At 43.5% G+C, this 26485-nt stretch overlaps 1 protein-coding gene across 1 annotated transcript in view; it reads left to right on the top strand.

The window, feature by feature from the left end:
- LEPR (leptin receptor) overlaps positions 1 to 26485 on the top strand; it is a 1083230-nt gene that overhangs the window by 1039669 nt on the left and 17076 nt on the right. Inside the window, exon 20 of the mRNA XM_069641975.1 lies at positions 8857 to 8932. Coding sequence (XP_069498076.1) covers positions 8857 to 8932 — 76 coding nt within the window. The remainder of the gene's footprint in view (positions 1 to 8856; positions 8933 to 26485) is intronic.

Raw genomic sequence — 26485 nt, 5'->3', positions numbered from 1 at the left:
TTAATTGGTTTATATAGTAAAGTGTGAACCATTAGGTGCACTATTTTCTAACATTTCTCGTGGGAAATGCTCCTCTAACCAGTCGAGAGAACTACACATTTCTGTGAGAAAACAAAAAAGTAATATGTTTTTTTTTCTAATATAGAAAGTTTATAAATATATGAGTAAAAAGAAGTGCACTTAATATATCTGGTGAGATATGTAATCAGTAGTGTATACGTCTGGTCTTGCTGTTGGTTGTGGAGCGTCTGTGAGGTAATTATAGTGGAAGCCACTTTATCTTCTTTTGGTATATTCCATTTTAAAACATATTGTATTTACATGAATGGTTAGTGTGTTACATATATGGGTAACATTTTTTAAGTATTACTACATCTACTTTGTATGTGTGCTGCTTTGTGAATTTGTTAAATGTTCCTATGTTATGATATAACTATTACACATACCTCCCCAGAGTTTTTAGGTGGTGGTACTGTTGTCCAAACATGTCTGCGGACTGTCAAATTCAGTAGAAAGGGTTCAGTATGTTCCATGTTATATGTACATAAAGTCAAAGTTATTATTGTTAAGTTGTGCTACTAAAAAGCTATGAAATTCAGTAAAAAAACTTTGTTAAAGGGACGTTATGGTTAAGTTGTGCTACTAAAAACCTATAAAATTCAGTTAAAAAAACTTTGTTAAAGGGACGTTATGGTTAAGTTCCGCTACTAAAAACCTATGAAATTCAGTGAAAAAACGTTGTTAAAAGGATGTTATAGTTCAAAGTAAAACCGAAAACCCCCTGAAATTCGGCAGTTATGGTAAGATAAGCAACCATAACTCGCGCCGCCACCGTGCACTGCTAACACTAACACCCAGGACATCAAAGATGACATCACAAATGCCATTGATGACATCACTGATGACATCACATGTGCATTTACCTTTCATGAAAAGTCTGTACAAGGGATTCTTAGTGTAATGTTAATAAAAAAAGTGTCAAAGATTATTGGAATAAATATCAAGTGCTAATCAGTGCATTAAGCTATGCATTGATATATATAGCATTCTATTATTAACTTCAATCCAGTATACTAAGGTACTCATGTAGCAACATAGGCATTGTGTGCAGCATACATGATGGAGGTGCAATATTCATAAACTTGCCATGTTGAATATTGAAATGATAACTGTTTTCATATTAGAGTTTTGGGTACAGTGAAACTTGTGATAAGTAGGTAATAAAACCCACTTACAACATAATTGCATTATTATACACAAATCACAAAGAGACAACACCACATACAAATATGAATATATACAAGGGAATTGAAGTAGGAAAAAGAAACAGCAATAGTAGCAGAAAGTGTTCATAACCTAACTGATTACCTTTATGCAGAGAAATGATTGCTCTGTTTCAAAGCTGTTACTTACCCTATCTATATATGTCACATGATGTGTCTGGACCCTAAGGAAAATAGTGTGAGTATAACATATACAAATATGAGCATATACAGGGAAAGTACAGTAATAAAAAAATATCAAAAGTATCAGAAAGTGCTGATAAATCTACTGATAATTTTAATGCACAAAAAGGATTGCTGTCTTTCAAGGTTGTGACTTCTCCTATGTATATGTTTCATATGATATGACTGGACCATAAGGGAATTATTCTAAGAACATACTTGAAGGATAAGTCCACGAATATAGTAATTTACAATTTTTAGTTCCTGACTGTTACTGAAGAAAATCATGTTTCCTAGATATGTCAGGAAAGGAAAAAAAGGAAGAGCCAGCCACGTGATATTATCAGTGATGTCATCAATGACATTTGTGATGTCATCTTTGATGTCCTGGGTGTTAGTGTTAGCAGTGCACGGTGGCGGCGCGAGTTATGGTTGCTTATCTTACCATAACTGCCGAATTTCAGGGTTTTTTCGGTTTTACTTTGAACCATAACGTCCCTTAAACACCTTTTTTACACTGAATTTCATAGGTTTTTAGTAGCGCAACTTAACCATAACGTCCCTTTAACAACATTTTTTTACTGAATTTCATAGGTTTTTAGTAGCGCAACTTAACCATAACGTCCCTTTAACAAAGTTTTTTTACTGAATATATATATATATATATATATATATATATATATATATATATATATATATATATATTATATATATATATATATATATATATATATATATATGCCTTAAGAAAATGTAGTGGAATGCTGCAGCACTGTTTGAAACTGACGAAGGCCATTAACTTTTCGCGAGAGTTTATCATAGACTCCTATGCATCCACCTTTGAAATCCACACTATTTGTTAAAAGGGAAAACATTCCTCCATGTTTAAAGTTTGGGGGCTAAGTGACCTGCAAAATAACGCAAATGGCACCTGGTGGAATCATCCTGATTACTGTGTTCAAGTCAGAGTACACAAGGAACAACGGGCTAGACCAATTGACGTATGTTGTAGAGAAAGGGGCACTGTCATTATAGAAGTAGAAATACAGCCATCAGCATGTACCAGTCTACTTCTCAGGCTTAGCCAGGTAATAATGAGTCAGTAGAGTCATTTAACCGAAGGGCTGATGGGGATACCTTTGAGCATTATGGCTTTTCACTGCTTTGATCAAGGAACAAGATTATACTAATATTTGTATTACTTTATTCATATTCTGTGTACAGCCTTGTTATAACGAGCATCCAACCACCCCATGGGGCAAGCTATTAAATCAAGTAAATGCCCACGCTATCCCCCTCTCCTCATCTGTCACCCCTCTCAGGCCCCCTTAGCCCTCCTATAACACCTGATGATGTTTCTAGACAAGTCCGGTCTATGATAAGTTTCATCCAAACAGGTGCTCCTCTGCTCCTCCCGGACCGTTGTGGACAACATAGTTTCCCTTGCCAATTTCTGCAATCATTTCTTTGACACTGGATGTTTCCCCTCTCTTCTCAAGCACTACCCTGGGCACCTCCTCCTGAAAAAGCCTTCTGCTTATCCTTCCTGCCAGGCCAACTGTCATGGTTTTATTACACGGCACACTCCAGCCAGGGACTCCTTCCCCGACAATGAATGTGGCGTGGGCCTCCAACCAGTCTCAAACCCAACCTCCACAAGCACCCCATGTCACAATGGACCAGGAATCAGGCTGGTGTGTGTCAATAAGATATTTATTATATTATTATTTACTGCAAAAGAAATTTCTAACAATTTCACAGCCATCAATGTGGTGGTAACACAAATGCACTAATCTCTACAAAATAATTAGGTTAAGATATCCAGTTACAATTCACATGATCTTTAATGGCAACACAGAAAAAGAACAATTTCATAAAGAGATATCAGCGACAGTTAAGCACTCCCCCCTGCAACACCCACCCCCAAACATCAGCTAACTTGATTCCTTTGAATGGAAGGCAGTGGCAAGGAGTAGGAATAGAGAGAGAAAATCTGATTTGGGGTAAAGCCCACCACCCCAAGATGGGAAGCCAGCAAAGAAAGTGAAACCCGGTTTTTGGAGCAAAATGGCAGAATAGGATTTTGATTATTACTCTCAACTGCTAGGGCACAGAATGACAGGAAATTTGTGTTGCTTACACTTGAGGAGATAGGGAAGATTAGATAATACTAATCAGCACACCAGGGCAAAGTAGAATTTTAATGGGAAAATCGGATTTGGGAGAAAGCTAATGCAAAAGGGAAAATACAACGGAAAACACAACTTCGGTTTACACTGGATTTACAATGACTGGCAGCTCAAGGAAGGAGTTTCGCTCAAAATAGAAAAATCGGTTTTCAATGACAAGGACAGAGGCACAAAACAGATCAACTTGTAGGGAAAAGGGATTGCTCTCAATGGGACTACAGTTTGGGGTTTTAATAGGAGAGATGCAAATAGGAATTTGTGGGGTTATGCACACAATGCACGGACAAATTCGGTTTTCAGTTACAAGGAGACTAAATCTGTTGAGGCAACACTTGAATGACTATAAAAAAATTAAAGAAAGACACCAGGTACAAGGTGGTTAATTTTGATTTCAACTATCTGGTACTGTGAATTTCAATGGGGGAATTAATTGATATACTTAAATATGTGAAGGATTTACATAGACACTGGGACATTTTTAAAAGAGAGATGCTAACATACACAAGCTAACAATAGATTCTTCTATGGGAAGGTGACTGAATTACACTAGCAATGTACGGTTTTAAATGGGGGAATTATTGGGTACAATGCAACAAAAGGAAGGGCTTATACAATTTAGGGCTGGGGTTATTTGCTACTTACACAGTAAGCCTTGGTTTGGGATTCTGGCAAGCCAGCTGGATCTTAGGAGACTATGGTCAGCTAGGCAAGAGGTCTGGTCAGTGCACTCTCAAAGATGGTAAGGTACAGCTGCCTTCCCTCCGTCCTCCTTCTCCTGTCTCCCAAGATTTTTGTGTGTATTGATTTAGTACAGTCCCCCCCTTATATAGTACAAATGCCATCCTCACTTTACAATCTAGGGGGAGTACTCTGTAATTGCCCCTACTGCTCGGATAGGACAGTTTGCCATTCCTCTCTCTGCCCCCCTAGCATGACTGGTTCAAGGGAAGACAGCACCATCTGTCTGTTTGCATTTATTACTATTCTATGTTCTCTTGGCCACTTTTTGACAAAATCCAGTTATGTCTCATAACTTTATAATTCTATTAGACCCTGCTATATTCATAAGATAAGCAGTTTTGATTGGCCATAGGGAATTAGGTGAGCCAATCGCCAACTCTGTATGATATTGCATGGCCCGGTGGCACATTTTTGTCCTTTTCACAAAATGTATTACAGTTATGGATCTGCAATTGATCAAGCATGTTCATAATTTCATTTTCTATCTTTCCCCCAATTGTCATATTTGTCCCATTTTTAGATCAGCAGAAAACCATTGTAACTGGCCATTCCAGTCTCCAAAGTCCTAAAAAAATTCACTTTATCTCTTTAAAACCACCTGGATATTACTTAAAAACATAGCATAAAATGAAATTATGTATCCTTCTAATTGCTGCAAAAGATGCCTAAAAATGAAATAAGTCAATTAATGTCAATGGGGAGGATCTGTCTCCCTCTGTGGGAGGGGTGCTTCATCCCCCACAACCAGTGACCAGAGATCTTTATGACCTCCTTTGAAGTTGTCAGTTTGTTCTTGGTAGCGGGTGCAGGAAAAGCTCAGATCTCCTAGTCAAGCTTTAGCCACACTTGCTTTCTTTGAAATCCTTGAACCCCCGCCTTCAAGTCTGGCAGAGCAGGGAATTATGACACCCTCAGTAACATCACATTTAACTGTGGGATGGTTCACTGGTAGGTGCGACTTCAAGTAGAAAAGCGGGGCTTTCATTGTGAAGTTTCCTGCCTTAGCCCAAACTTTTTTTTCCGGTAGTCTGTGTCTCTTCAAAGGTGACTGAAGTCTTGTGGGTGGAAACAGAATGTATATTGCTTTAGTCAACAGCCCCACAGCATATTTCCCTGACATGTCTGTGCGAGCAGTGCTATCTTTTTTCTGTGGCCTTTAAAGTAATTTTTATTTTGCACACATGTACAAGCTGTTTCTTTCATCTTAAGTTTGAAATCCTGTCTTGTATGTCACGGGATTCTTTAATTTCTCCTTTTTGAGCAAGTTTGCATTTGCTGTTGGTCCATTGACATTGAGTTGTAGGCCCCCTTCCACAAGGTTCTCTGATTTGACATAAACAAAAGAAAAAAACAAGCTGTTCTTCGTTTGCGGTGTTTCAAGGGCTTCTGTTCAAGTGAAATGGAAAGCAAAAGCTGTGTCTGGTTGTGGTGTTGAAATGCTTGCCCCTCATGTGAATTAAAAGTAAAACAAGGGTGTTTTTTTTGATGCAGTGTATAACTTCTTGTCTTTCAAGTGAAATAAAAGCAGCACAGAGCCGCTTTTTAACGCGGTGCATAACTTCTTGTCATTTAGGTGAAATAAAAGCAACGCAGGGCCGTTTTTGGATGCAGTGCATAACTTCTTGTCATTTAGGTGAAATTAAAGCAACGCAGGGCCATTTTTGGGTTACAGTGTTCAACTGCTTGCCACTCATGTGACAGGGAAAACAAAGGATGGCTGTTTTTGGTGGCAATGTTTAAATACGTTTTTTCAGGTGAAAGGGATTTCTGTTTAGGTCCTTTAAATGCACCTCACACAACTTATCTCCTGATCTCTATCACTCCTTTCCTGGGCAAACTCCTGGAGAAACTGGCCATCTCTCCACGAAACGTCCTCACTTAATCTGCAAGTTATCTCCATGGCCATCAGCCTGGCATCAGAGGCACAGAAACTCCTCTCCTGAACTCCTGCGAAGATTTGCTCTCCAATCTTGACTCCAGCTCTCTCTTTGTCCTCATCCTCCTTGACCTCTCCTCTGCCTTTGACATGGTCAATCACGCCACTCTAATCAACCGTCTCAATGTGAACCTTGGCATCACTGGCCGGCTCTGTCGTGGCTGACCTCATTCCTCTTGGTCCGACCATCCCAGGTCCAACTTGGGTCCTTTATCTCCACCACAATTCTCTCTACATGTGGGGTTCCCCAGGGCTCTATCCTCTCTCCCTGGCTCATCAATGACTATCTGGCCCACCTGATCTCTACTTTCTCCTCTAGCTTTCAGTGTTATGAGGATGACACACACAGCTCTCTTCAGGCTCCCCTCGGCCGCCTCTCCCTCCTCACTCATTCCTGACCGCCTATCTTCCATTCAGGGATGGTGCGCTTCTGACGAACTCTGCCTTAATGCTAGTAAAACAGAGATCCCTCTCATTGGAACATCTGCTCCCACCTTTCCTCTCTCCCTCTGGTCGCCCTACTTGATCCCCCTCCCCACATACTCCTGTGAGGCAAAAAATATCAGCATCATCTTCGATTCCATTCTCTCATTCTCTCCACACATCACTGCCATCTGCACCTCCTCACAGGTATCTTACCTTTTCTCACCTTCCCCCGGAAGCTCACTGTCTCCAGAGCTTTGGTTCTCTCCAGGTTGAACTACTGCGACAGCCTCTTCCTCAATCTTCTAAACTCTACTCTTCACCTCTTCAACTAATCCAGAACAGAACTGCAAGACTTATCCTTGGCCTGAAACCCAGGGACTGCATCTCTCTAGCTCTGAAATCTCTCCACTGGCTCCTTGTGGCTGCGAGGATCAAGTTCAAGACCCTCATTCATCCACAAGGCTTTCTGGGGACATGGTCCTCTCTATAGCAAACCCTCTCTTCCTAAATACCTTCCTTCTAGAGCCCTTCGCTCAGCTACCTCAGAATATCTGTGGATCAGACTATTCTCAAGACAGAGAATGTGGGGCAGATCTCTCTCCTCTGCAGGCGCCTCCCTCTGGAATGGCCTCCCTGCCCCTCTCAGACTTGAGCCGGATCACCTGAAGTTCCTTGAGCTGCTCAAGCCCTTCCTCTTCTCTTCTTCTTTCTCTCTCCGTCTCTTCTGCTAATCTAACTGTCTGTTCGTCCTGACTGGTGGCTTGGTTGTCCTCAGATTCACACAGGGTGTCACCTCCCCTCCTTGACTAGTCACCCTGCACTGCCTTCTGGCCCACCCAGCACTTCCGATCAGGGGCTGCACCCCTGTAGGCCTCTGCCGTCTCGTACTTACTCGGAGCCCGGCTGCCCTGACTTCACTTCCTCCTTACCCCTTCCCTGCACTTCTCCCCACACCGTCTCCCCTAAACTTTCTTGTTGCACTTGCACAATCTGAATGTCAGGAGGCCTAGTAGGATTGTTTGTCTTGTCATCCCTCTGTCTCCCCTCCTTTGTCTTTTGGCATCAAAACACCTGTTTAAAGGCATATTATAAATACCCAATCATATCATATCAGTGCATATTAATATTGTGACACCCAAAAAAAGGAGCATGGACTTGATAATGTGGTTGCTTGATTAGCTCTTGGTACTCCATACAATGGAATTCTCAATACTCAATCTCTCCGTTCTATATTACTGTATGTCAGACTAGTATTGCATTGCCTGACAGCGGCTACTGTGAACGAGTGTATTGCCAATGTATACAATCAAATCCCAGATGTATTACCTTCCACCACCATCCATGATCTGTTCTGTAGTTGCATTTCACAAGGGTGTACCATATGTGGATGACATTTATCTGAAAACTCATTTGAAGGTGGCAGCCTTGCTTTCTTGTATATCCTGATCTTTTGTGAGTGTGTCCATCTCCTGCAGTGTTTACTGCCTTCTCACAGCGTGCATCATCGCCAGAACATTCGGCATCACATCTGCGTGCTGCCCCCGGTTGTGCAGTGATATGTCAGGTGATAATGTATTGCAAACCGATGCTACTGCATACTGCAATGTACCTTTCACCTAGTCTTCCATAGCTTTATTTACCATTATATTATGCTGACTATCCCATTATTGTTTATACCACAATATGCAAGAGAAGACAATGTTCATTCTGTCTCTTGTACTACACATTTTTCATTCAGATGTCTAGGTCAGGATTATGAAAATATCAGTCATATGGCATTCAATATAAACACTGAAAATAAAGTTATTATTAAAGAATGTTTAAAATACATCTTCAAGAGTATAACATATGTTTGCATTTGAAACAGTGAACTTTTAAGGATGCATGATAGGTGTATTTTATGTTTTTGCCCATCCTGCATTCTGCCAAAGAAAGTATCTCATAATGCAGTTAATGGACATCTTTTCCAACCAAATTACTGATGTCAATTGGTGATTGCGTGCAGTATATGTCCACTGAGTTGTTTTAGGAAGTTTCTTTCCACTGGCAGGTGCACATATGTCGTGTTGAACTCTACATAACTGTATCACACGTAAATCAAATCATTTTCTACTTTTAGGATGAAGAAAATGTTTTGGGAGGATGTACCGAACCCCAAAAACTGCTCTTGGGCGCAGGGAGTGAATTTTCAAAAGGTTTGTACCAAATGTACTGATGCTGGCATTGAGTTGACTTGACTAAGAACTCTGAACGAATACGTGTTACAAACTATGTTTTTGTCACTTGCATAACTTATGATTAAATTCAGAGCAGCACCAGAGCAATGCTCTCTTCTTCCGGTAATATATGCCAAGGTGTTTCTTTTTATGTTGCCGTCTAAATCGAGATCTCTAGCTCCAAGTGTAATGTAATGATTCATTTATTTATTTATTGTTTGCTTATTCGGCACTTATACCATATGAATATACTGTTTCAAGACGCCCACAGGGCAGTGAGGGAGCGAGGGTGGGAAAAACAACACATTAACACAATATTTAAGAGCAGAGTGGGAAGAGGGAGAGGGACGGACCTACTATGCCTTGTGAGTATTCAGAACGAGCAAGTGCAGAAAGGAAGAGGGAAGGGGGGGGGGGTAAGTGCTGGGAAGTCCGAGCTCGTGGGTGTGCCCTAGACTAAGTGCTGGGAATGTTGAATGATGAAGCTGTTATTGGGTCTAACCTTCCTCTGAACTTAAGGTCTGAGACTCTTCTTATGTGGTGCTCAGCATCAGATGTTAGAATGCTATTGCTGGGCCGCATCTGGAATGCTGATGATTGAATTGTGGAATGTGGGGAAGCCATAGAGTGGTGACAGCTGGAGCCTGGCAGCTGAAGTAGTTAGTTGTACCACAGTCAAATGGTTTTTGTTCTTATTTGTAACAATACATTAATGTCTTACCTTCACTGAGGACATCACCTTCTTTTCCACTCTCTATGACTTAATGATGACGATTTGCTTTCTTAAAGTACTCTGAAAGTCAGCGTGTAGTCTGTGGGACCTGTGCCCACCAATAAAAAGTGAAGGTGTAGTCTACTTTTGGAAAATAAAATAAGCAGGAAGCAACCAACTGGTTGAAATGATAACAATCTGAGGTGAATATGACAATAGCTGTGTGTCTGTACCCTAATTACAATTTCCAGTATCTAAAAGCCGCACACAAGGAACGGGAGATGGGGCATTCCCTCAAAGACCGTAACCATATTCTTCCATTGATGTGACAAAGCTCTGCTGCTGCCTGATCGCAATTGATCACAAGTCTTCCAGGATTTGGCCATCAGATTTCCCTGCGGTTGATTGAGGTCTTGTGCTGAAGGGATGTGACCAAGTGGTTCAGGCTTGACTGCCCCTTTTTCTGTAGGGACCAATCCTTATTTGCATATGATCTTTCCCCTTACTGTAATACCTTTGCAGGCTGAAGAATAATGGAGGGTTGCCCAGTGCAATTGAGAGAGGTTAAGATTAGTTCTAAACCTTCCAGTCATCACCTCTTTTGTTTTCTCTAAGTTACCCCCTGAGGGACAAGTATGCCAGATGTGGATCCAGAGCCATCTGGTCCTCGAGACCCAAGTTACACCTCACTGATGATGCCCGATGAGGTCACAAAATGCCTGGAGATGCTTGTGGTCTCACGCAGAAGGGATGTGAACAAGCGGTTCAGGCTGGACTGCCCCTTTTGAGGTGGGATGTATCCTGATTTGTGTATGGTCTTTCCCTTTTCTGTAATGGCTCAGCAAACTATAGGGCAATTGTACGTAGGGTTGCCCAGAGCTATGCCCAGAAGTTAGAATTTATTCAAAACCTTCAAGCTATCACCTCTTTTGGGTTCCATCATATTTGCCTGCCACAATGCAACAATGAGTTCCATATGTAGCTATTAGTGTCCTCGTTATGAGTATCACATTAAAAGTAAACGTGTGTTCTTTTAAATACCTCCTATTTTTAAAATACCATTTCATTATGAGATGGAATTGTATGGTATGTAATGGAATGCTGTAAATGAAAAGTGCTGCATGCTTAAGAAATGGGATACTATCCTGTTGCTGTCAATTCTATTTACCTCATGCCTTAATTGTGCCATGTGAGGCCAACACATATTATGGTTGCATATTCAAAATAGGTGGTATTCAATATGCCATGTGTTTTTACCCTTACCACCATATTCATCATGAGGCGCTTTCTTTGTGAAATAGCAAGCATCAGTGTTTGAATAAACTATGTATAAATCTTAGCTTTGGGGAAATCACCAGTGTAAATGAGTCAGTATTACACTTCCCAATCAAATTGCCCTCTCAGGAATTGAAATATTAAGAACATGTTTGATATGATGCATTCATTAACATGCCAAAAAAGCATAGTTTCTGAATACCATCCCACTATGACAGTCGTGAAAATGTGGTATGAAAAATTATATGTGTACCACAATTTCAGGTCTCACTCCTAAATATTCCTTCCATAACATCCAATCAGTGGTTTAAATTGCTTAACTATACGCCTCTGTAGTCTTAATTTAGACAGGTGCGATGTGCAGGGTGAATCTCCATGCTTCTTCTGTCCAGGTGCCTCGTAGCAGCTTGCCACTTGCCGAATTGCATTGTTGGTCTTTTTAACTGCAGTGCATCAACATATCCATATAGCTCAGGTGACCCAAGGACCACATCGACTGAAGCCGATTTCTCCAACAAGCAGGTTGGAAGCTATTGTACATCCTGGGGAGCCCGCAAGTAGCTTTCCATCTAGCCTAGCAAGTGCTGCCATCACAAGACGGGTACGGCAAGTCAAACATTTAAGGCACAGGATGCTGGCACTAGCACACAGTGTCATCTTTCTTTATCTCCACATAATAATACACTGCTGGGAATTCCCTCCAGTCCAAGTGTCCTCTCTTTATGTTCACCATCGGCAGTCTCGCTGTACGGGGGAAATGGGGAGCAAATTCCTAGCAAATTCCAAGGTAGGTGCATGCAAGTGCATGCAAGTGCAATGGAAAACACAACATTTCAGGTATCAGTAGGGAGAAGGGAGTGGGCACGGGGATAAAATGGGGAACAAGGTGAGGGTGTGTAAGCAGTAGGGGTGCAGCTGCTGCACAGTGATTGCAGGTGACACGTTTGCGCCATTGAGATTGCAGAATGGAACAACGTTTGTACAGATGAGGATAGAAATTTGCATACAGTGCTTTAAAATGTAATGACTAAGAATAAGTGTTATAACACGTATATTATCAGGGGGAGACATTATCCTTTTGTACATAGTGTGAAAGCGCACTTTTTCGTTGAACTTTAATTGGATAAAAAAGTAGTGCCTCTCTTTTATTGTTTTTCCCGATCACGATAAACAAAAAAAAAAGGGTGAATTACAAGAAAAAAGGAAGATCGAATTGGCAAGACAACTGTTGTCATAATGGATAAAGAAAGACTCGTGGGCATGGCAACAGGAGGCCCAGATGGGGGCACATGAGAACTTGCTCACTAACGCGACGATGGGAAAGGAAAGTCTCACGTTGGCCTCCAGGACCACAAGAGGTGTCTCCCACTTACTCCGCAAGGGAGAGATAGAGTCATTTGACTTCCCCTGTTTCCAGGAGATTTGGCTGTCTGTGAAACCAGACAGTGATGGATGGCTTCTCTCTATACATGAACCCTGCAGTAAAAACCACAGTGGGCACCCTAGTATGGAATTACTGACCTTGATCAGGAGCAGCAGTACGTTTGAAGTTATTGAAGCAAAAAATGTTGGCCCCAGTATTCAACAAACAACGCTGCTAAGTAACGTCCAAATGATGGCCACAAAAAAAGAGACTTGTAGACATCGAACTAGAATCTCTCTATTCTGGAACACATCGACTAGATCAGCTGGCAGGACTAATCGATGAAGCATACAGTTGGGACGATCCATCGATAATTGTGTGTGGAGACCTCAACTTATCCTGTATTGATAAACAAGGGAAATTAATAAGAGGAACCCAACGGATCAACAGCTCAAGAACAGAGGGGACTTTTGTGGATGGAAAGTAGAGACCTGAGAATAATTTGTGGCCAACTTGAAAAAGACAAAAACTGTAAACCGACATGGAAGAGGGGCTCAGTCATTGGTGATTGATTACGTATTCACCTCAAGAGACCTGACCAATTTCATCGATTCTCTTGAAATTATAACGACAAAAGCGAGTGATCATGATCTCCTCAAATTGAGATGGAAGGACAACATGAGAAGATCTCCACATACACTGAATTATGCTGTGGAATCATCAACCAATGGATGCTGTTTAAAAATGCGAAAAAAACGATGTAGAAAAAGCGACAATCAGATCCCTGAAACTAAGCAACTGCGCAAGTAAGGAAAAAGGGGCTAGAAGCCTCTATGACACAAAAAGATGCTCAAAGCATGGTGAGAGCAGTAACTTAAAGATCTTCTGTAGATATCTGCGGCTCACGAAAGGTGTGATCCAGCCACAGAGTGAATTACAAACATATGGGGTATCCGAAGCGGGGTGGAAAAATCACTTTAAGAACCGATACTCTGCCGCGGACCGTGATGAACAACATGTACTTGAGAAACATCACGCCTGGATTTTTCCAAATGATAAGGAAGACTTAATTGCACTGATGAAAGGTGCTAATGCCTCAGGAGCACCGGGCCAGATGGCTTTGCGAACATGGATTCAAAAAGAAACCCTCAACAATGGGCCACTCTGATGAGTATGATACTAAATATCCCTCTGTCATGGAATACTGCAAATGTGATACCAATATATAAGAGTGGCGATAGGGAAGATCCGAATAACTATCGCCCCATCGCCCTCTTAGATGCCATGTGTAAAATGTATTCCAAGCTCCTATTGAGTAGGTTGAACAACTGGGTGCAAGAAGAGGGTCGGCAATATATCTTCCAAGTGGCATTTGTAAAAGGGCTGGGGACAGCGCCCCCAGGTTTTGTGTTGCCGGTGTTTGTAGATTTGGCAAAGCTTTTGATAGTATAAACAGACAAACATTGTGGCATAAATTAAGAAAATGGCAATGCCTGGGTTGAACAGCTGATGGTCTTGCATACAGATACTACTGCAAGAGTGCGCCTGAATGAATGAAGATGTCTATCGGACCAAGTTCCAATTAGACAGGGTGTCAAGCAGGGATGCCCCTTGATCAGAGCCCTTTTAATTGATACCTCTCTGACTTGGGTCCCTCTATGGAAGAAACCAGGTGCTTCCCCCCTAAAATAGGATGGTAAAAGATGAGCCGCCTCCTATATGGCGATGATCTGGTGCTCCTAGATTATACAGCAAATGTACTCCAAAGGCAGCTAAATAAACTCCCAAAATATGCTTGACATAATGAAAATATTTGTCATAGAGCGCAGTGGAGGTATGAAGAGGAAAAACTTTAAATGGATTGTGGACGACAGGCTGACTCAAAGGGTGGAAAGTGATAATGCTGGTAAATCAAGCGCTTATCCTAAAAAGGAAATGTTGGCGCTACTCAGTACTCCTGCTATTGGACATCTATGGAGTGAAAGTGGTAGCAACGCTAACATACAGTGCTGACTCTGTCGTTCCTGTCTTTCCCTGAGAAAAACTATGCAATCTTAGAGGGCATGTTCTGAAAAAAGGTATTAAGTCTCCCAAGATCTGTTCCAATACAAGTCCTCAGAAAGGAGTGGAGTCTTGTATCATTGAAGGCTGGAAATTACTTGCATTCTTGCATTCTTCCACAAATGTCTAAAAAATGAACCTTGGACTTTGTTGGGTTTGCTAGGAAACGAGATAGAGAGAGGATCGAGCGTGGTGGTGAGGGGTTGGAATAACGCATACAGACAGTTACTGGACGAATTCAGTACTTCAACAGAGGAACTCTGGCTAAACCCTGACAAAGTAAAACGGAAATTGTAACAAAGAGATATGATCACAACATGTGATGAGGCAGTCAAATATAAAATATTTAAGCATCTAATGAAGGAAACTAAAGTTCTGGCAAATTTACCAGCCCACCTGCGGACATTTATTCGGACCCACAATACAGTACACAATTTATCAGAATTAGATTGAACGTGTTTGAAACGAAAGACATTCTTTCAGTACAATCTAAGGGTCCAGAAAGGAATGTGGTATGCAGGCCCAATAGAAAACCTGCAACATATATTTACTGCCTGTCAAGCCTTAAGAGCGACATGGACGCTGTTCTTCAGCAAATTCATAGAAGACATTCCATCTTTGTCAGCAGAGGAATGATAACCTATGGACCTAAAGAAATGGTGACAGTTTGGATTAATGGAATAAACTGCTAAAGGTTTAAATAAAATAATATACAAATATAAAATAAAGGGCCATTTCAACAGTTGTTTTCACCAAATGTTAGCATGGAATGTTTGTCCCAAAAATTAAAAAAGGCCAAGCCTATCACGATAAAACATTTCAGGTTCTTAGATACAAGTGGAGAATTGGGCTAGTGGATATTAGAAAAAGCTGTCCACAGATAATGCACATGTTTTTGCACTCAAACCATCATTCTCGATCTGGAGTTGTGTTCAGGGGCATGTGCAGGCTTTTCACGTACAGGATCTTCCATATATGTGTAGGGGTTTGAAGATCTCTTGTTTCCTGAGTATTTATTGGCTGACTTATCCCACGGTGGTGGGAGGCTGGGTGAGGCCCCTATGCATGTTTGATCACTACGTGCATTTGCAGTGATGAACCTTAAAGGGGTAAGTGAATATAAATGGTGGTGAAAATACCACTTGCAATGTAAAAATTGCCAAGCAAAACATACTAAAAAAGGCATGGTTTAGCGGCCTTGTGATTGCCTGGTCTAGGGTTAGGATAAGGTTTAGGGTAAGGATAGGTGTTAGGATTAGAGAAAAGAATTTAATTAGAATGGGGGTAAGTGTTAGAGTCAGAGTGGTTGTGGGATGGCTAGTGGTTTCGGGGTTCATTTAGAGGTTAGAATAGATTAAGTGTCAGGCTAAGTGTTAGGGTAGGGGGTATGGTAAGGTCAGGGCTAATAGAGTAATGGCAAAATGAGGTTGTGTTTTCACATGCCATTTGCAGCTGGGACTTTGTGAAAAGGATCGAACCCAGATATGTCCTTTCTGCTTTAAATTACACTGATTGCTGACCTGGATGGTTGAACATTCGCTTTCAAACAGCAACTACATTTTGAAGTACAAGCTTCATCTACTTTACACAATAAGATTAGGACTTAATGTTTAAGAATTCTAACGTTTGAATTGCAGTTTAGGCCTTGACAACGACCAAGCTGGTCGAAACACGCGTCGGCTGTTCTCTTAATTATATAGATTAAACACATTTCACCTATATCAAAGAATATGCACAAGGATGGACTAATTTCTTAATGGACATTGCAAATTATATTTGTTTAAACAACACGTTCTACTTTGCGCGAATATTATCTCTGAACCTCATTTAGCTATTTTCACATATTAGGAACCTTTGAGGGTGGTTTCTTCCTTTTGGACGTTTTTCGCTGCAAGTATCATTGCAATTTTGTAAATGGAAAATGGCGCATAGTAATATTGTATCAAACCCTCACGCCAATATTTTCCTAATAGAGTAATGGGTTGGATATGTGTTAAAGAAAGGGATAGGGAGGTTGGAGAGGGCTGGCGATGTTGGCATAGGTTAGGGGTTAGGATAAACATAGTGGTTAGGGTAGATTAAGCATTAGGGTAAGTGTTAGAGTTGTGTTTTGAGTAATGCTAATGTTAGGATTAGCTCAATGGTTTGGGTTAGGGAAAGGGCCACATAATTTGAGGTGAGCTGGTGATGGGGTTGGACTGTTCAATGTTCTTGTTCTATTTGGTGTTTTGTATCGTGTCACATGCAAATAAAATGCTTTAGCGTGCTGAAGGGTTACTGTTTGGTAAAGGTTCAGGGTAGAATAAGGGTTGTAATTAGAGTTAGATTACGGTTTAGAAATTGAGTTATAGTGCTGGTGGAGGATTCACTTAAGGTTTGGGTCATTGTTAGGGTTACAGCCTGGTACTATTGTGCATTTAAATATACATTTTTGGCGACATTTTTACAGGTAACATTTTTTCCCTTTTCTTTGCTTGTGTTGAAAGACTATGGGCCTCATTACGAGCTATTAGCACCGTGGCTGCCTCCAAACTCGGTTCCGGGTCTGGGTAGTCAGAATGGGGTCTTACTGGGTCATTCCAACCTTGGAGGACCCGGTAATTCCCCATTCTGAAAACCATTCCCCATTCCCATTCGAGCCCCCATAGGGCTCAATGGGAATAGGGAAGGAGCTAATAACGGGCCCGCAAATGGCGGGACCGTTATTAGCTCCCTGGTCCCTTAACGGCTCCCGCTAAGGGCGGCTGGTAAAACAAGCTAGCCTTAGTGGGACCCGCTAAGGGACCTTGGAATACGGCGGTAGGGGGTTAATGGCACCAGCATCCTTACCGGTGCCATTAACCCCCCACAGCCGTACTCGTAATGAGGCTGTATATTTTTTTAATGACTTTTTGCTGAGTATTTCTTCACATGACTACATTGTCCTGGGCACATTTTCAAAGAGAACCTAAAAGGGGCCAGTCACTGTACTTGTCATTTTTATATTTCCACCTGTGTTCATGAGCAGACATGTAAATAAGATCATGAAAATAGGATAATGCAACAAGTCACGTGTTTAAGTATTTCAGAGCATGTCATTGTGTATGTGTGTAGAGCATACTACTATATACTAGGGTTTTAAAGAGCTGTACATTGATAAATATGTTGTCGTCACTTAAAGACTGCACAGTCCTTATAAGAAATATGATTAGTTCCTGTTTTGCAAAGTGTCATTTATTGAGGACATGCCACATCAGTCAAAGGATTGTCGTAATAAGTTCAGCAATTATTAACGCAATATCTTTTACATACATTGTTTACCACTGGTTTGGCACTCGTTGAGTTTATTTATTTATTTATACATTTTTGAAACTTTTATTTATATATATATATATCGAGGTCAGATTTGGAGAATAAGAATGCTAAACATACAATATATACTGTACCTATAGAGAAGTCATCAATGACATCCGTGCATACAACAGTATAAGATTCAAAGCTCATGTTTATGCAAATACCTTTAAAGCTGAATCTGTTCAGCAGAAAATGCAGTCACTGAAGTTGCTGAAGAAGTGCTGAAGAAGCTTGGTGCGCCTGCGGAATGCTGACACTACCCCTGTTGCTGATGGTGTGTGGGTGCCACTCCATCTCTAGTGCTGCTAGCAAGTTGTGGATCTGAAAGTCCTTCTTATTTGAGGAGTTCAGAATATTGATATCCAGGATTCTTGGTTCCAGGCGCCATCATGCAATTTCTTTTGACTGAGTATTTGTGTGATGAAATGACTATTAACCAGCAGAAATATAGGGAGGAATATTGATTAAATTGCCTCCTCTTCCCAACATGATTACTAAATCATCAGTGATCCAATCATGAAGGTAAAATAGACACAACCTGAATGGCACACAGCCTTCACATTGAAAGCAAGCCCAGTGCAAGCTCTACAGTTCAGGTAAGAGGAGTGCGGGCAGCGTACGGGGAAGGCGAAACATTTAATGTGGAGTCAGCCTGGGGGGCACACTTCCTTCACATACGGCCTTAATGGGCAGTGACACTTCTTGTGAACAAAGACGGCGGCTGGGAGCATTGGGCTGGCGCGGTCGCCCGGGGGTGCTTTCCCGGGGGGGCGCCTGTGTGGCTGGCGGGTCTCCCGCGCAGAGGGCGCAACAGCCTGACGACTGGGATCCCGGCCATATTGTCAGTCTTCCTATCGGTGGGGACATACGGCCGCGTGTGCATCGACCATTGAATTGGAGCAACTCCCATCTGGCCTGCCGGTGATCCCTGATTGCGACCCTGGTCCGTGGTGCTTCCCCAGTGGCTAAGCTGGACTGCTAAACACTGCAATCTACGCGGGACGGGCCTCCATCTGGTTCCTGGAGATTGATCTTCACTTGTGTACATTAAACCCACGATCCTTCCCGGGGGAGGTCACAGAGGCAACTTACATTTGAACTCGAACATTAGCATAACTCCATTGCTCCTATAAGAGTTTGAGTGCACCTAACACCGTTCTGCACCCTTGGATTGAACCCTACACACCGGAGCGGACTTGTAGGAACGCTCCATTATCGGGTGTGTGTGCATCTAAAAGCCCTGAACTGAGTCCTCACATACATATAGCTACGAGTGAACCGGTGGACGTGGGAGGACACAGGCCACTCCACTCGACATATGGGCCGACAAGAGCAGAAGGGAGTGCGCGCCAGGAAAACGGGCCCAACGGATTCCTTTGCCAGTACCCAGCCCAGTGGGTCCGTTGCACCTCCGCCACAGCAAAATGATAGCCAATCAGACATCCCGATGGATGAGAGAGTGGACCGATTGATGGCAATTTTTCAGAACGGCTTCCAGGCGGTGAACACCAAACTAGATGACATTGGGGCAACAATGAGCTCCTTGAAGGCGAGGGTGGACAAGGAAAGCGCACGTATCACTGAAGCCGAGAACAGGATTGGCATTAATGAGGATTCGATACAACAACATGGCCATGACATAGCCCAGCTGAAGGGCGATCTCCGGAAACCCTTGGATAAGTGCGAAGACCTTGAATCCCGTTCCAGGAGGAATAACATCCGTCTGGTCGGTGCGGCCTAAACCTTTGGTAAGGGATCCATGGAACGCCAAGTGGATGCTCTGTTGAAAGATCTCCTAGGTTCAGACTCCTTCTCAAACCACTTCCTTGTGGAGCGGGCACATCGTATTTTGGCACCTCCGCCCAGACCTGGGGCACCTCCTCGCACGATTATTGCCCGCCTTCTCAATTACAGGGATAGAGACGCTATCCTGCGGATATCCAGGGAAAAGGGCACCCTGTTTCATGAGAACAACAGGACACACAAATACCCGGACTTTTCCACGAATGTACAAACATTAAGAAGATCCTATGAACCCGTTAAAAAACAGTTGAGGCTCCGCCAAGTACCCTACTCGCTCGTCTATCCAGAGAAAATGAGGATCCAGCATGGGGGCCGGGCTCACTTCTTTGAAAATCCAGATGAGGCCATGTCGTATGTTGAAGCCTTTATCCCCCTGCCGGCCCGTGATCGGGTCGTGAACCAGAACTTGCCGCCTCGTGGCCCGGGGGAGCCCGATGACCGAGCCGGCTGATGTGCTTTCATATGTTCCTTTTGCTGCACTGTGATAATGCGGATTGTTGCTACTTGTTGAAGTTGAGCCGTGACGGTTCCTGGGATGGCGGCCATGTGGGTGCAGGTTATACCCCCAGGAGTGTTCCCAGGCTATGGCTCAAGGGATACATCATCTAGTTGGGGTCGATGATGCGGTGGGGGTTGGGGGTGGAGCTGGGTTATGGTTATACCTGGTGATATGCCAGACTTGGTAGGGCAGTAAACGTTCCGAGTAGTTGTAATGTTAAAACCAGAGAGCGGTTTTGTAGCAGGACACCCATACCTCTTGCGACAGGGGCAGGAATATGGGCAGATGACTTTTCCAAGGTACGATTATGACACAGGCTAATAGGGGCTTGAACATTAAGCTGCTTTCTTGGAATATCCGGGGTTTGAACAACCCGATTAATGCAAGGAAGATTGCAGATTACATCGCACGCCATAACCCTCACATCCTTTTTTTACAGGAGACACATGCAATTGGACAGGTTAATACTACATTTTTGCCTAGGTGGGGTCCCCAAAGGTATTATACAGAATATTCAGCACAATCTAGAGGAGTGCACCCCAAGCTGTGCTTTAAATATCACTATAGTAAAATAGACCCGCATGGCAGATATGCACTGGTGTGGGGGGAACTGGCGTGGCACCAAATAATCCTGATCAATACATACGGACCCAATCTGGACGATCCACAATTTTATTGTACAATACTGGACATGCTTTCCACATTTGTGGAGGCACAAATGATTTGGGGGGGTGACTTTAATCTGATATTGGATCAATCCCTAGACCGGTCCTCGACCACCCCAAGAACCCCCTCTAGAGCCTCACTTGTACAACAATTAATGGAGCAAATGGGCATGATAGACACATGGCGCACAATACATCCATGTGAGAAGAGATATACATTCTACTCGTCGGTACACGATTCCCATTCGCGCATAGACTATTGCATTATCAGTCAATCCCTAGCTAGAGCGGTCACTGATTCTGATATACATCCCGCACTCTCTCAGACCACTCGGTGATGCTCAACATCAATCTAAGTGAGGTCCCCCCTCCGGCGAGAAGGTGGAGAATGCCCCCGGCGATCCTGAGAGACCCCAACATCTGTGAATCACTACATACAGAAATCGCTGAATTTTTGGACCTGAATGAGGGCTCGGTTACCACCTACGCTACCCTCTGGGATGCATTTAAGGCTTGGGTCCGGGGTAATATCCTGGGTAAGTCAACCGGTATGTTGAAATCGGTGCGGAGGGATCAGGGCATTGTCGAGGCTAAGATTGACTTTCTACAAACTGAATATAGCGTCATACAGGATAAGGAAACCCTATTGAAAATCCACATTACACTAAAAGAATTCCACAAATTGGCCAATAGAGAAATACTTTATATGGCCGCACCGGCCAAGGCTCGATGCTACGGGGAGAGTTATAAGGCCGGGAAATTCCTAGCTAACATGCTTAGAACAGACAGGCACCATAACCCGATTCCGAGTATACAGGCATCAGCTGGAGTAAGGGTTAATAGAGACCAAGACATTAACTCCGCATTCACTGAGTTTTACTCCTCTCTCTACTCCAATCATGATGTAAAGAAAAAGAAGACACGTTCCGATACCTAGACAATCTTGACCTCCTACATTAACCACTGAGACTCGCAACATACTAGACAGACCCATTGCTGTGGAGGAAGTGATAGAAGCCATTAAATACCTATCAAGTGGTCGCTGCCCTGGCTCTGACGGCCTACCTGTGGAATTATATAAAGAATTCTGTAGCGAACTCGCCCCGCTACTGCTAAAAGTGTGGGATGAGGCAATGAGTATTGGGATCCTTCCGGAATCGATGCGTGAAGCAATCATTACTGTCCTTTTGAAGCCCCGTAGACCGGCACAAGACTTGGCGTCCTATAGACCCTTGTCTTTGATTAACACTGACGCCAACATTTTCACTAAGGTATTAGCCACCAGACTCCTTCCTTATATGCAGATCCTAGTCCACCCTGATCAGGCCGGCTTTATACCTACCCAATCCACAGCTCTCAACCTGAGACGCCTATTCAACGTAATGGCACAAATAGATCCAGACGCTAAGGCGGCCGTGGTCGCACTAGATGCCGAAAAGGCTTTTGATTCTGTATCCTGGACATACCTCTTCTTAGTGCTAGAGCGGTTCGGTCTCGGCCAGTACTATATTAACTGCGTGCGGCTGTTGTATACCCAACCGAGTGGTAAGGTTTTGACCAGCACCACTCTTTCCCCTTCATTCCTTCTACACAGGGGGTCTAGGCAGGGATGTCCCTTCTCACCCATTCTCTTCGCACTCACCATTGAACCAATGGCGGAATTTATACGACAGAACCACTCACATAGAGGGCTAAGAATGACCGGCCCCCTCAGATCATATCGTTATATGCAGACGATACCCTGTTGTATGTCTGTGATCCAATAAAGAATGTACAGCACATTATGCTAGATATACATGAGTTTTCAGAATACTCAGGATATAGAATTAATGTACCAAAGTCCGAAATATTCCCCCTTACTGACAACACGGGAGACCTCACTGAGATAGAGGGGTTTAGGCCTGCACCCACCCAGGTACGTTACTTGGGGATTATGGTTGCCAAAGATAAACAACTGTTGTATACGCATAATCATGGGGAATTGCTGTCTACCCTGTCCACCAAGCTCCAGTTAAGGGCGAATCTCCCGCTGTCTCTATATGGCAGAGTTGCGTTACTCAAGATGGTGGTCCTACCCAAACTCCTATATTACTTCAATAACATACCAATTTGGCCTGGTAAACCTTTTTTTTCAAAACTTATATCACTCGCCTTCTCCTTCATCTGGAATGGGAAGACAGCCAGGATGGGATGGGATAAGATGGTTGAACCTTTTATACAGGGGGGTATTGCTGCACCAGATTTTGAGTTATAAAATTTGTGTGCACAAGCACAATTTGCGAAATATTGGTTTGACCCCGGGGACACAGCCCCACATACATTGATTGAAAAACACTCTGTCCGCCCCAATGACATACGTTCAGTACTTCTTAATCCTAATTACGGAGATGTCTGCCCATTTGATCCGGTTCACACAACTACCCATGCTTGAGCCAGAATCTATAAGAGGATTGGACTGGAGGCCCCCTACGACCCGAAAGTCCCCCTCTGGAACTTCTCTAGTATTTCCCCCACATTTGACGGGCTTTCAGCAATCCTGGGACCCTAATGGGCTTTTTATATTACAGGACATGTTCCTGGATGGCGAGTTTTGCAACCTCACAGATTTCATTGTAGCAGTAGGGGGGGGCCAGCTTAAACGTTTTCAATACCACCGAATGAGGTCGGCATTCGCGGCGAGATGGCCAACATTCCCGCTAGAGCCCCAGGTGCATGAATGTATCAGGGCGATAGTGTCCTCAAGCAGTTTGGCAAGGGGGTTTCAATGTTGTATTCCCTGGTGCAAACCCATACTCCATCCCGTAACACGATGAAAGAGATTTGGGAGCGAGATGTGGGTACCCAGATAGATGATGCCCGGTGGGCCCGTTACTGTCAGCTCACCCGATCTGTCTCTATGAACTCCGGGCTCCGATTAATTCAGTTTAAAGTATTGAACCAGCTGCATTATTCCCCGGCCAGACTGGCTAAATTTGTGGATGGGTGCACGGGTGTATGCCCTAAGTGTGACGCCTCTGATGTGGGACCGTATTATATGTATTGGGCATGTCCGTTGATCGCGGCATTTTGGGGGGAGGTCGCAGAACCTCTTGAAGACATCAGGTCGATCCCGGCGAGTCTATCCCCTCTAAAATACCTATTGGGAGACATTGGCAAGGTGAAGGAAACCACGAGACGACTGTTTAATATCTCATGCATTGTTGCCAAGCGTTGTATTCTTAAATGTTGGAAGTCTCCGATCGCTCCATCCAGAACCACTTTCCTAAAAGATCTATGTATGGGTGTTAGGCAGAAACCTGTGCAGTTCCCTCTGGGACCACTGCAAAAGATTTAGGACTACAGGTGTTTGGCAGTAAACCCACTTGGTAGCAGTCTGTACCACACAGATTCACTTGGTAGCTGTGGCTGAGCAGTCAGACTTCCCTCAAGAAGAGTTAAGCAGTATGTGGAGTATACAATATAGGGCAATTCTTCACAGTAAGACAAGCAAACACGCAACAAGGCTTCAGTGTCAAGATATAAAGGTATTTATTTATAACGGAACATCTATAGAGAACACTCTGGCACTATCACGGCAAACAATTCAATTACAATTACTCTACGAAGAAAAAGATCAATCCCCCTAACAATAGTTCGACAAGTCTAGGTTTTACCAGCATCACTTTTTTTCAGACAAAGGTGCATGCCTCAACCTAGATGGCACTCTAGTATTCGTTAGGACGGGAGAGAAAAATAAGTAGGTTACGAAATCAACACAGTTCAATACTTCACGGAAAAAAATGCAAGGCAAGAAGACAAGAACCACAATAGATCATAAAGTTCAGAGGCCAGGCCCACTCGGAGAGAGGCAAGGCGATATGTCCCAAAAAGTCTCTCTGTGGAAATGCGTTCGAGTCTGTGTAGCAAATTGTTATTGGAAGATTGGACCAGTTCAGAACAATACGCTAGAGAAAGCTTGGAGGCGACCCTATGGAGAGGCGAGGATTAAGACACCTCACTCTATCCGGCAACAAGGGAAGCCAGGCGGACACAGTACCTTGATTGTGGAGAGACAGCTCCGGCGGGAGCAGTTGTTCCTGGTGGTGGATGCACGTCGGGTCTTTGCCAAGAGTAGAGAAGATCTCGTCATCGAAGAAAAGTGAAGTCCGGTGCACCACCAGGGAAGAGACCAGCTGCGGAGTGCTCCGTCACAAGGCACCACCTTTTGGTCGCGGTACAGGGGTAGTGGCTATCCGGTTGCCGAGGTGCTCTGCACGGGCAATTCGACCACTGCGTCCTGAGGCGAAGAAAAAGCAAAGGGGACTGGTTGTTCCCACCAGTCAGGGGAAGAGACTCTCCGGCAGGGAGATCTCCTCTATCGTCGGGAAGTGGTGAGTCGGTTCAGCAGGGCTCCACCGGAGGTATTGTCGTTGCAGGTCGGCTCAGCTTTACCCTCGTCGGATTCTTAGGTCCTGTGGCGACTTCTGAAGATCCAGTCCCAAAAGCCCTGCTTTTATGCAGAAAACCCCCATTTATTCAGCCTAGCTGTCAATCAACACACGCTAAGTGGTGAGTGGGGAGGCTCACCACTTGGGCCAATCACACCAGAGTGCGACCTGAGTTGGCAAGGCAACTCGGTCCAGGGTGCCTAAACCCCCTCCCACACCCCTGTGGTAACCCAGACAGAATGGCACCACTTTGGAGGGTCTCTGTACAGAAGCCCGCCAAAAGTGGAACAAAGGGCTCGACCTTTGGTTTAGGAGTCACAGAGACGAACACAAACGCCATTTTAAAAAGCCAAGTTCTGGCAGAAAATACCATCCGATAGACTTATTTAAGATAAGTAGACCGGAGGTATGTTAGAGATTAACGAGAAACAGTATCAATCTCTAACAATGGGAAGAATCCCATAGGGTTATATTCGGGGTCGAACATAACAAATAGTTTCCACTGCCACCAGCCAAAACTCGACGAGGGGGGACGGGACATTGCCCCCTCGAATAACAGACCCAGGAGTAATCGAATTACCCCTACTAGTACGTCCACAATAGGATGGTTTGTACTAGTTCTGTTAGTAAATTTAGGTCTAGTAAAGCCAATGGTGACTTTACATGCCCGGGGAGACAGTAGTCAGTCCCCGGGTATGGAGTCTATGACGGAGGTCCGCTAGGACGCCCCAGTGTTACGGCACGTAGGGTGCGGTGTAACACACATAGAAAAACATATGAGACCCTATGGAGTAAAAGACCCCATAGCCCATAGAACACATTAACATTCAAAGGAATTACACACATTCATGTCCAAGAGTGGGAGAAAAAGAGTCTCACTCTTGGCAGGATAAAAAAAACAAACTCCAGAAATCCAGCAAAGATGCTGGGGGACTCACTAGGTTAGGAAATTCAGCCTAAACAAAGAATTCTCCCTAACACTGGGGAATGACGATGAGGAACTATTTGTGCTGTCGGTCCCGTCATCCTGTCGCCCCAAAGACATTTGGACACTGTTGCGCCTTTATCTATGTGATCTGGGCTCTGACTCTGAGGTATCTCCCATATCCACACCTTGAGTGCACTGGCTACTTTCTTCATATTGGTTGTTTTGTTAACTGGTATATGTATAACTTTGAATGTTTCAACGATTCGAAATATGCTCTGATGTACTCTGTGTTTAGTTGTGCTGTGAACCTGCTCTCTCAATAAAAAGATGTTTAAAAAAAGAAGACAGAGGTAGCCAGTCAGACTGGTTCTGCAGCACATTTTGCAGTTCAAGGTATTACCTTAAGAATGTAAGGAGTGGGGTCTTTAATGTGAGTAGAGCGGGCCAGCGAGACAGAAGTACTGTT

This window comes from Ambystoma mexicanum, chromosome 1q (genome assembly GCF_040938575.1).
Source record: "Ambystoma mexicanum isolate Mex_15411 chromosome 1q, UKY_AmexF1_1, whole genome shotgun sequence".
Classification (NCBI taxonomy): Eukaryota; Metazoa; Chordata; class Amphibia; order Caudata; family Ambystomatidae; genus Ambystoma; species Ambystoma mexicanum.
This window is presented reverse-complemented; position numbering and strand designations above follow the sequence as displayed.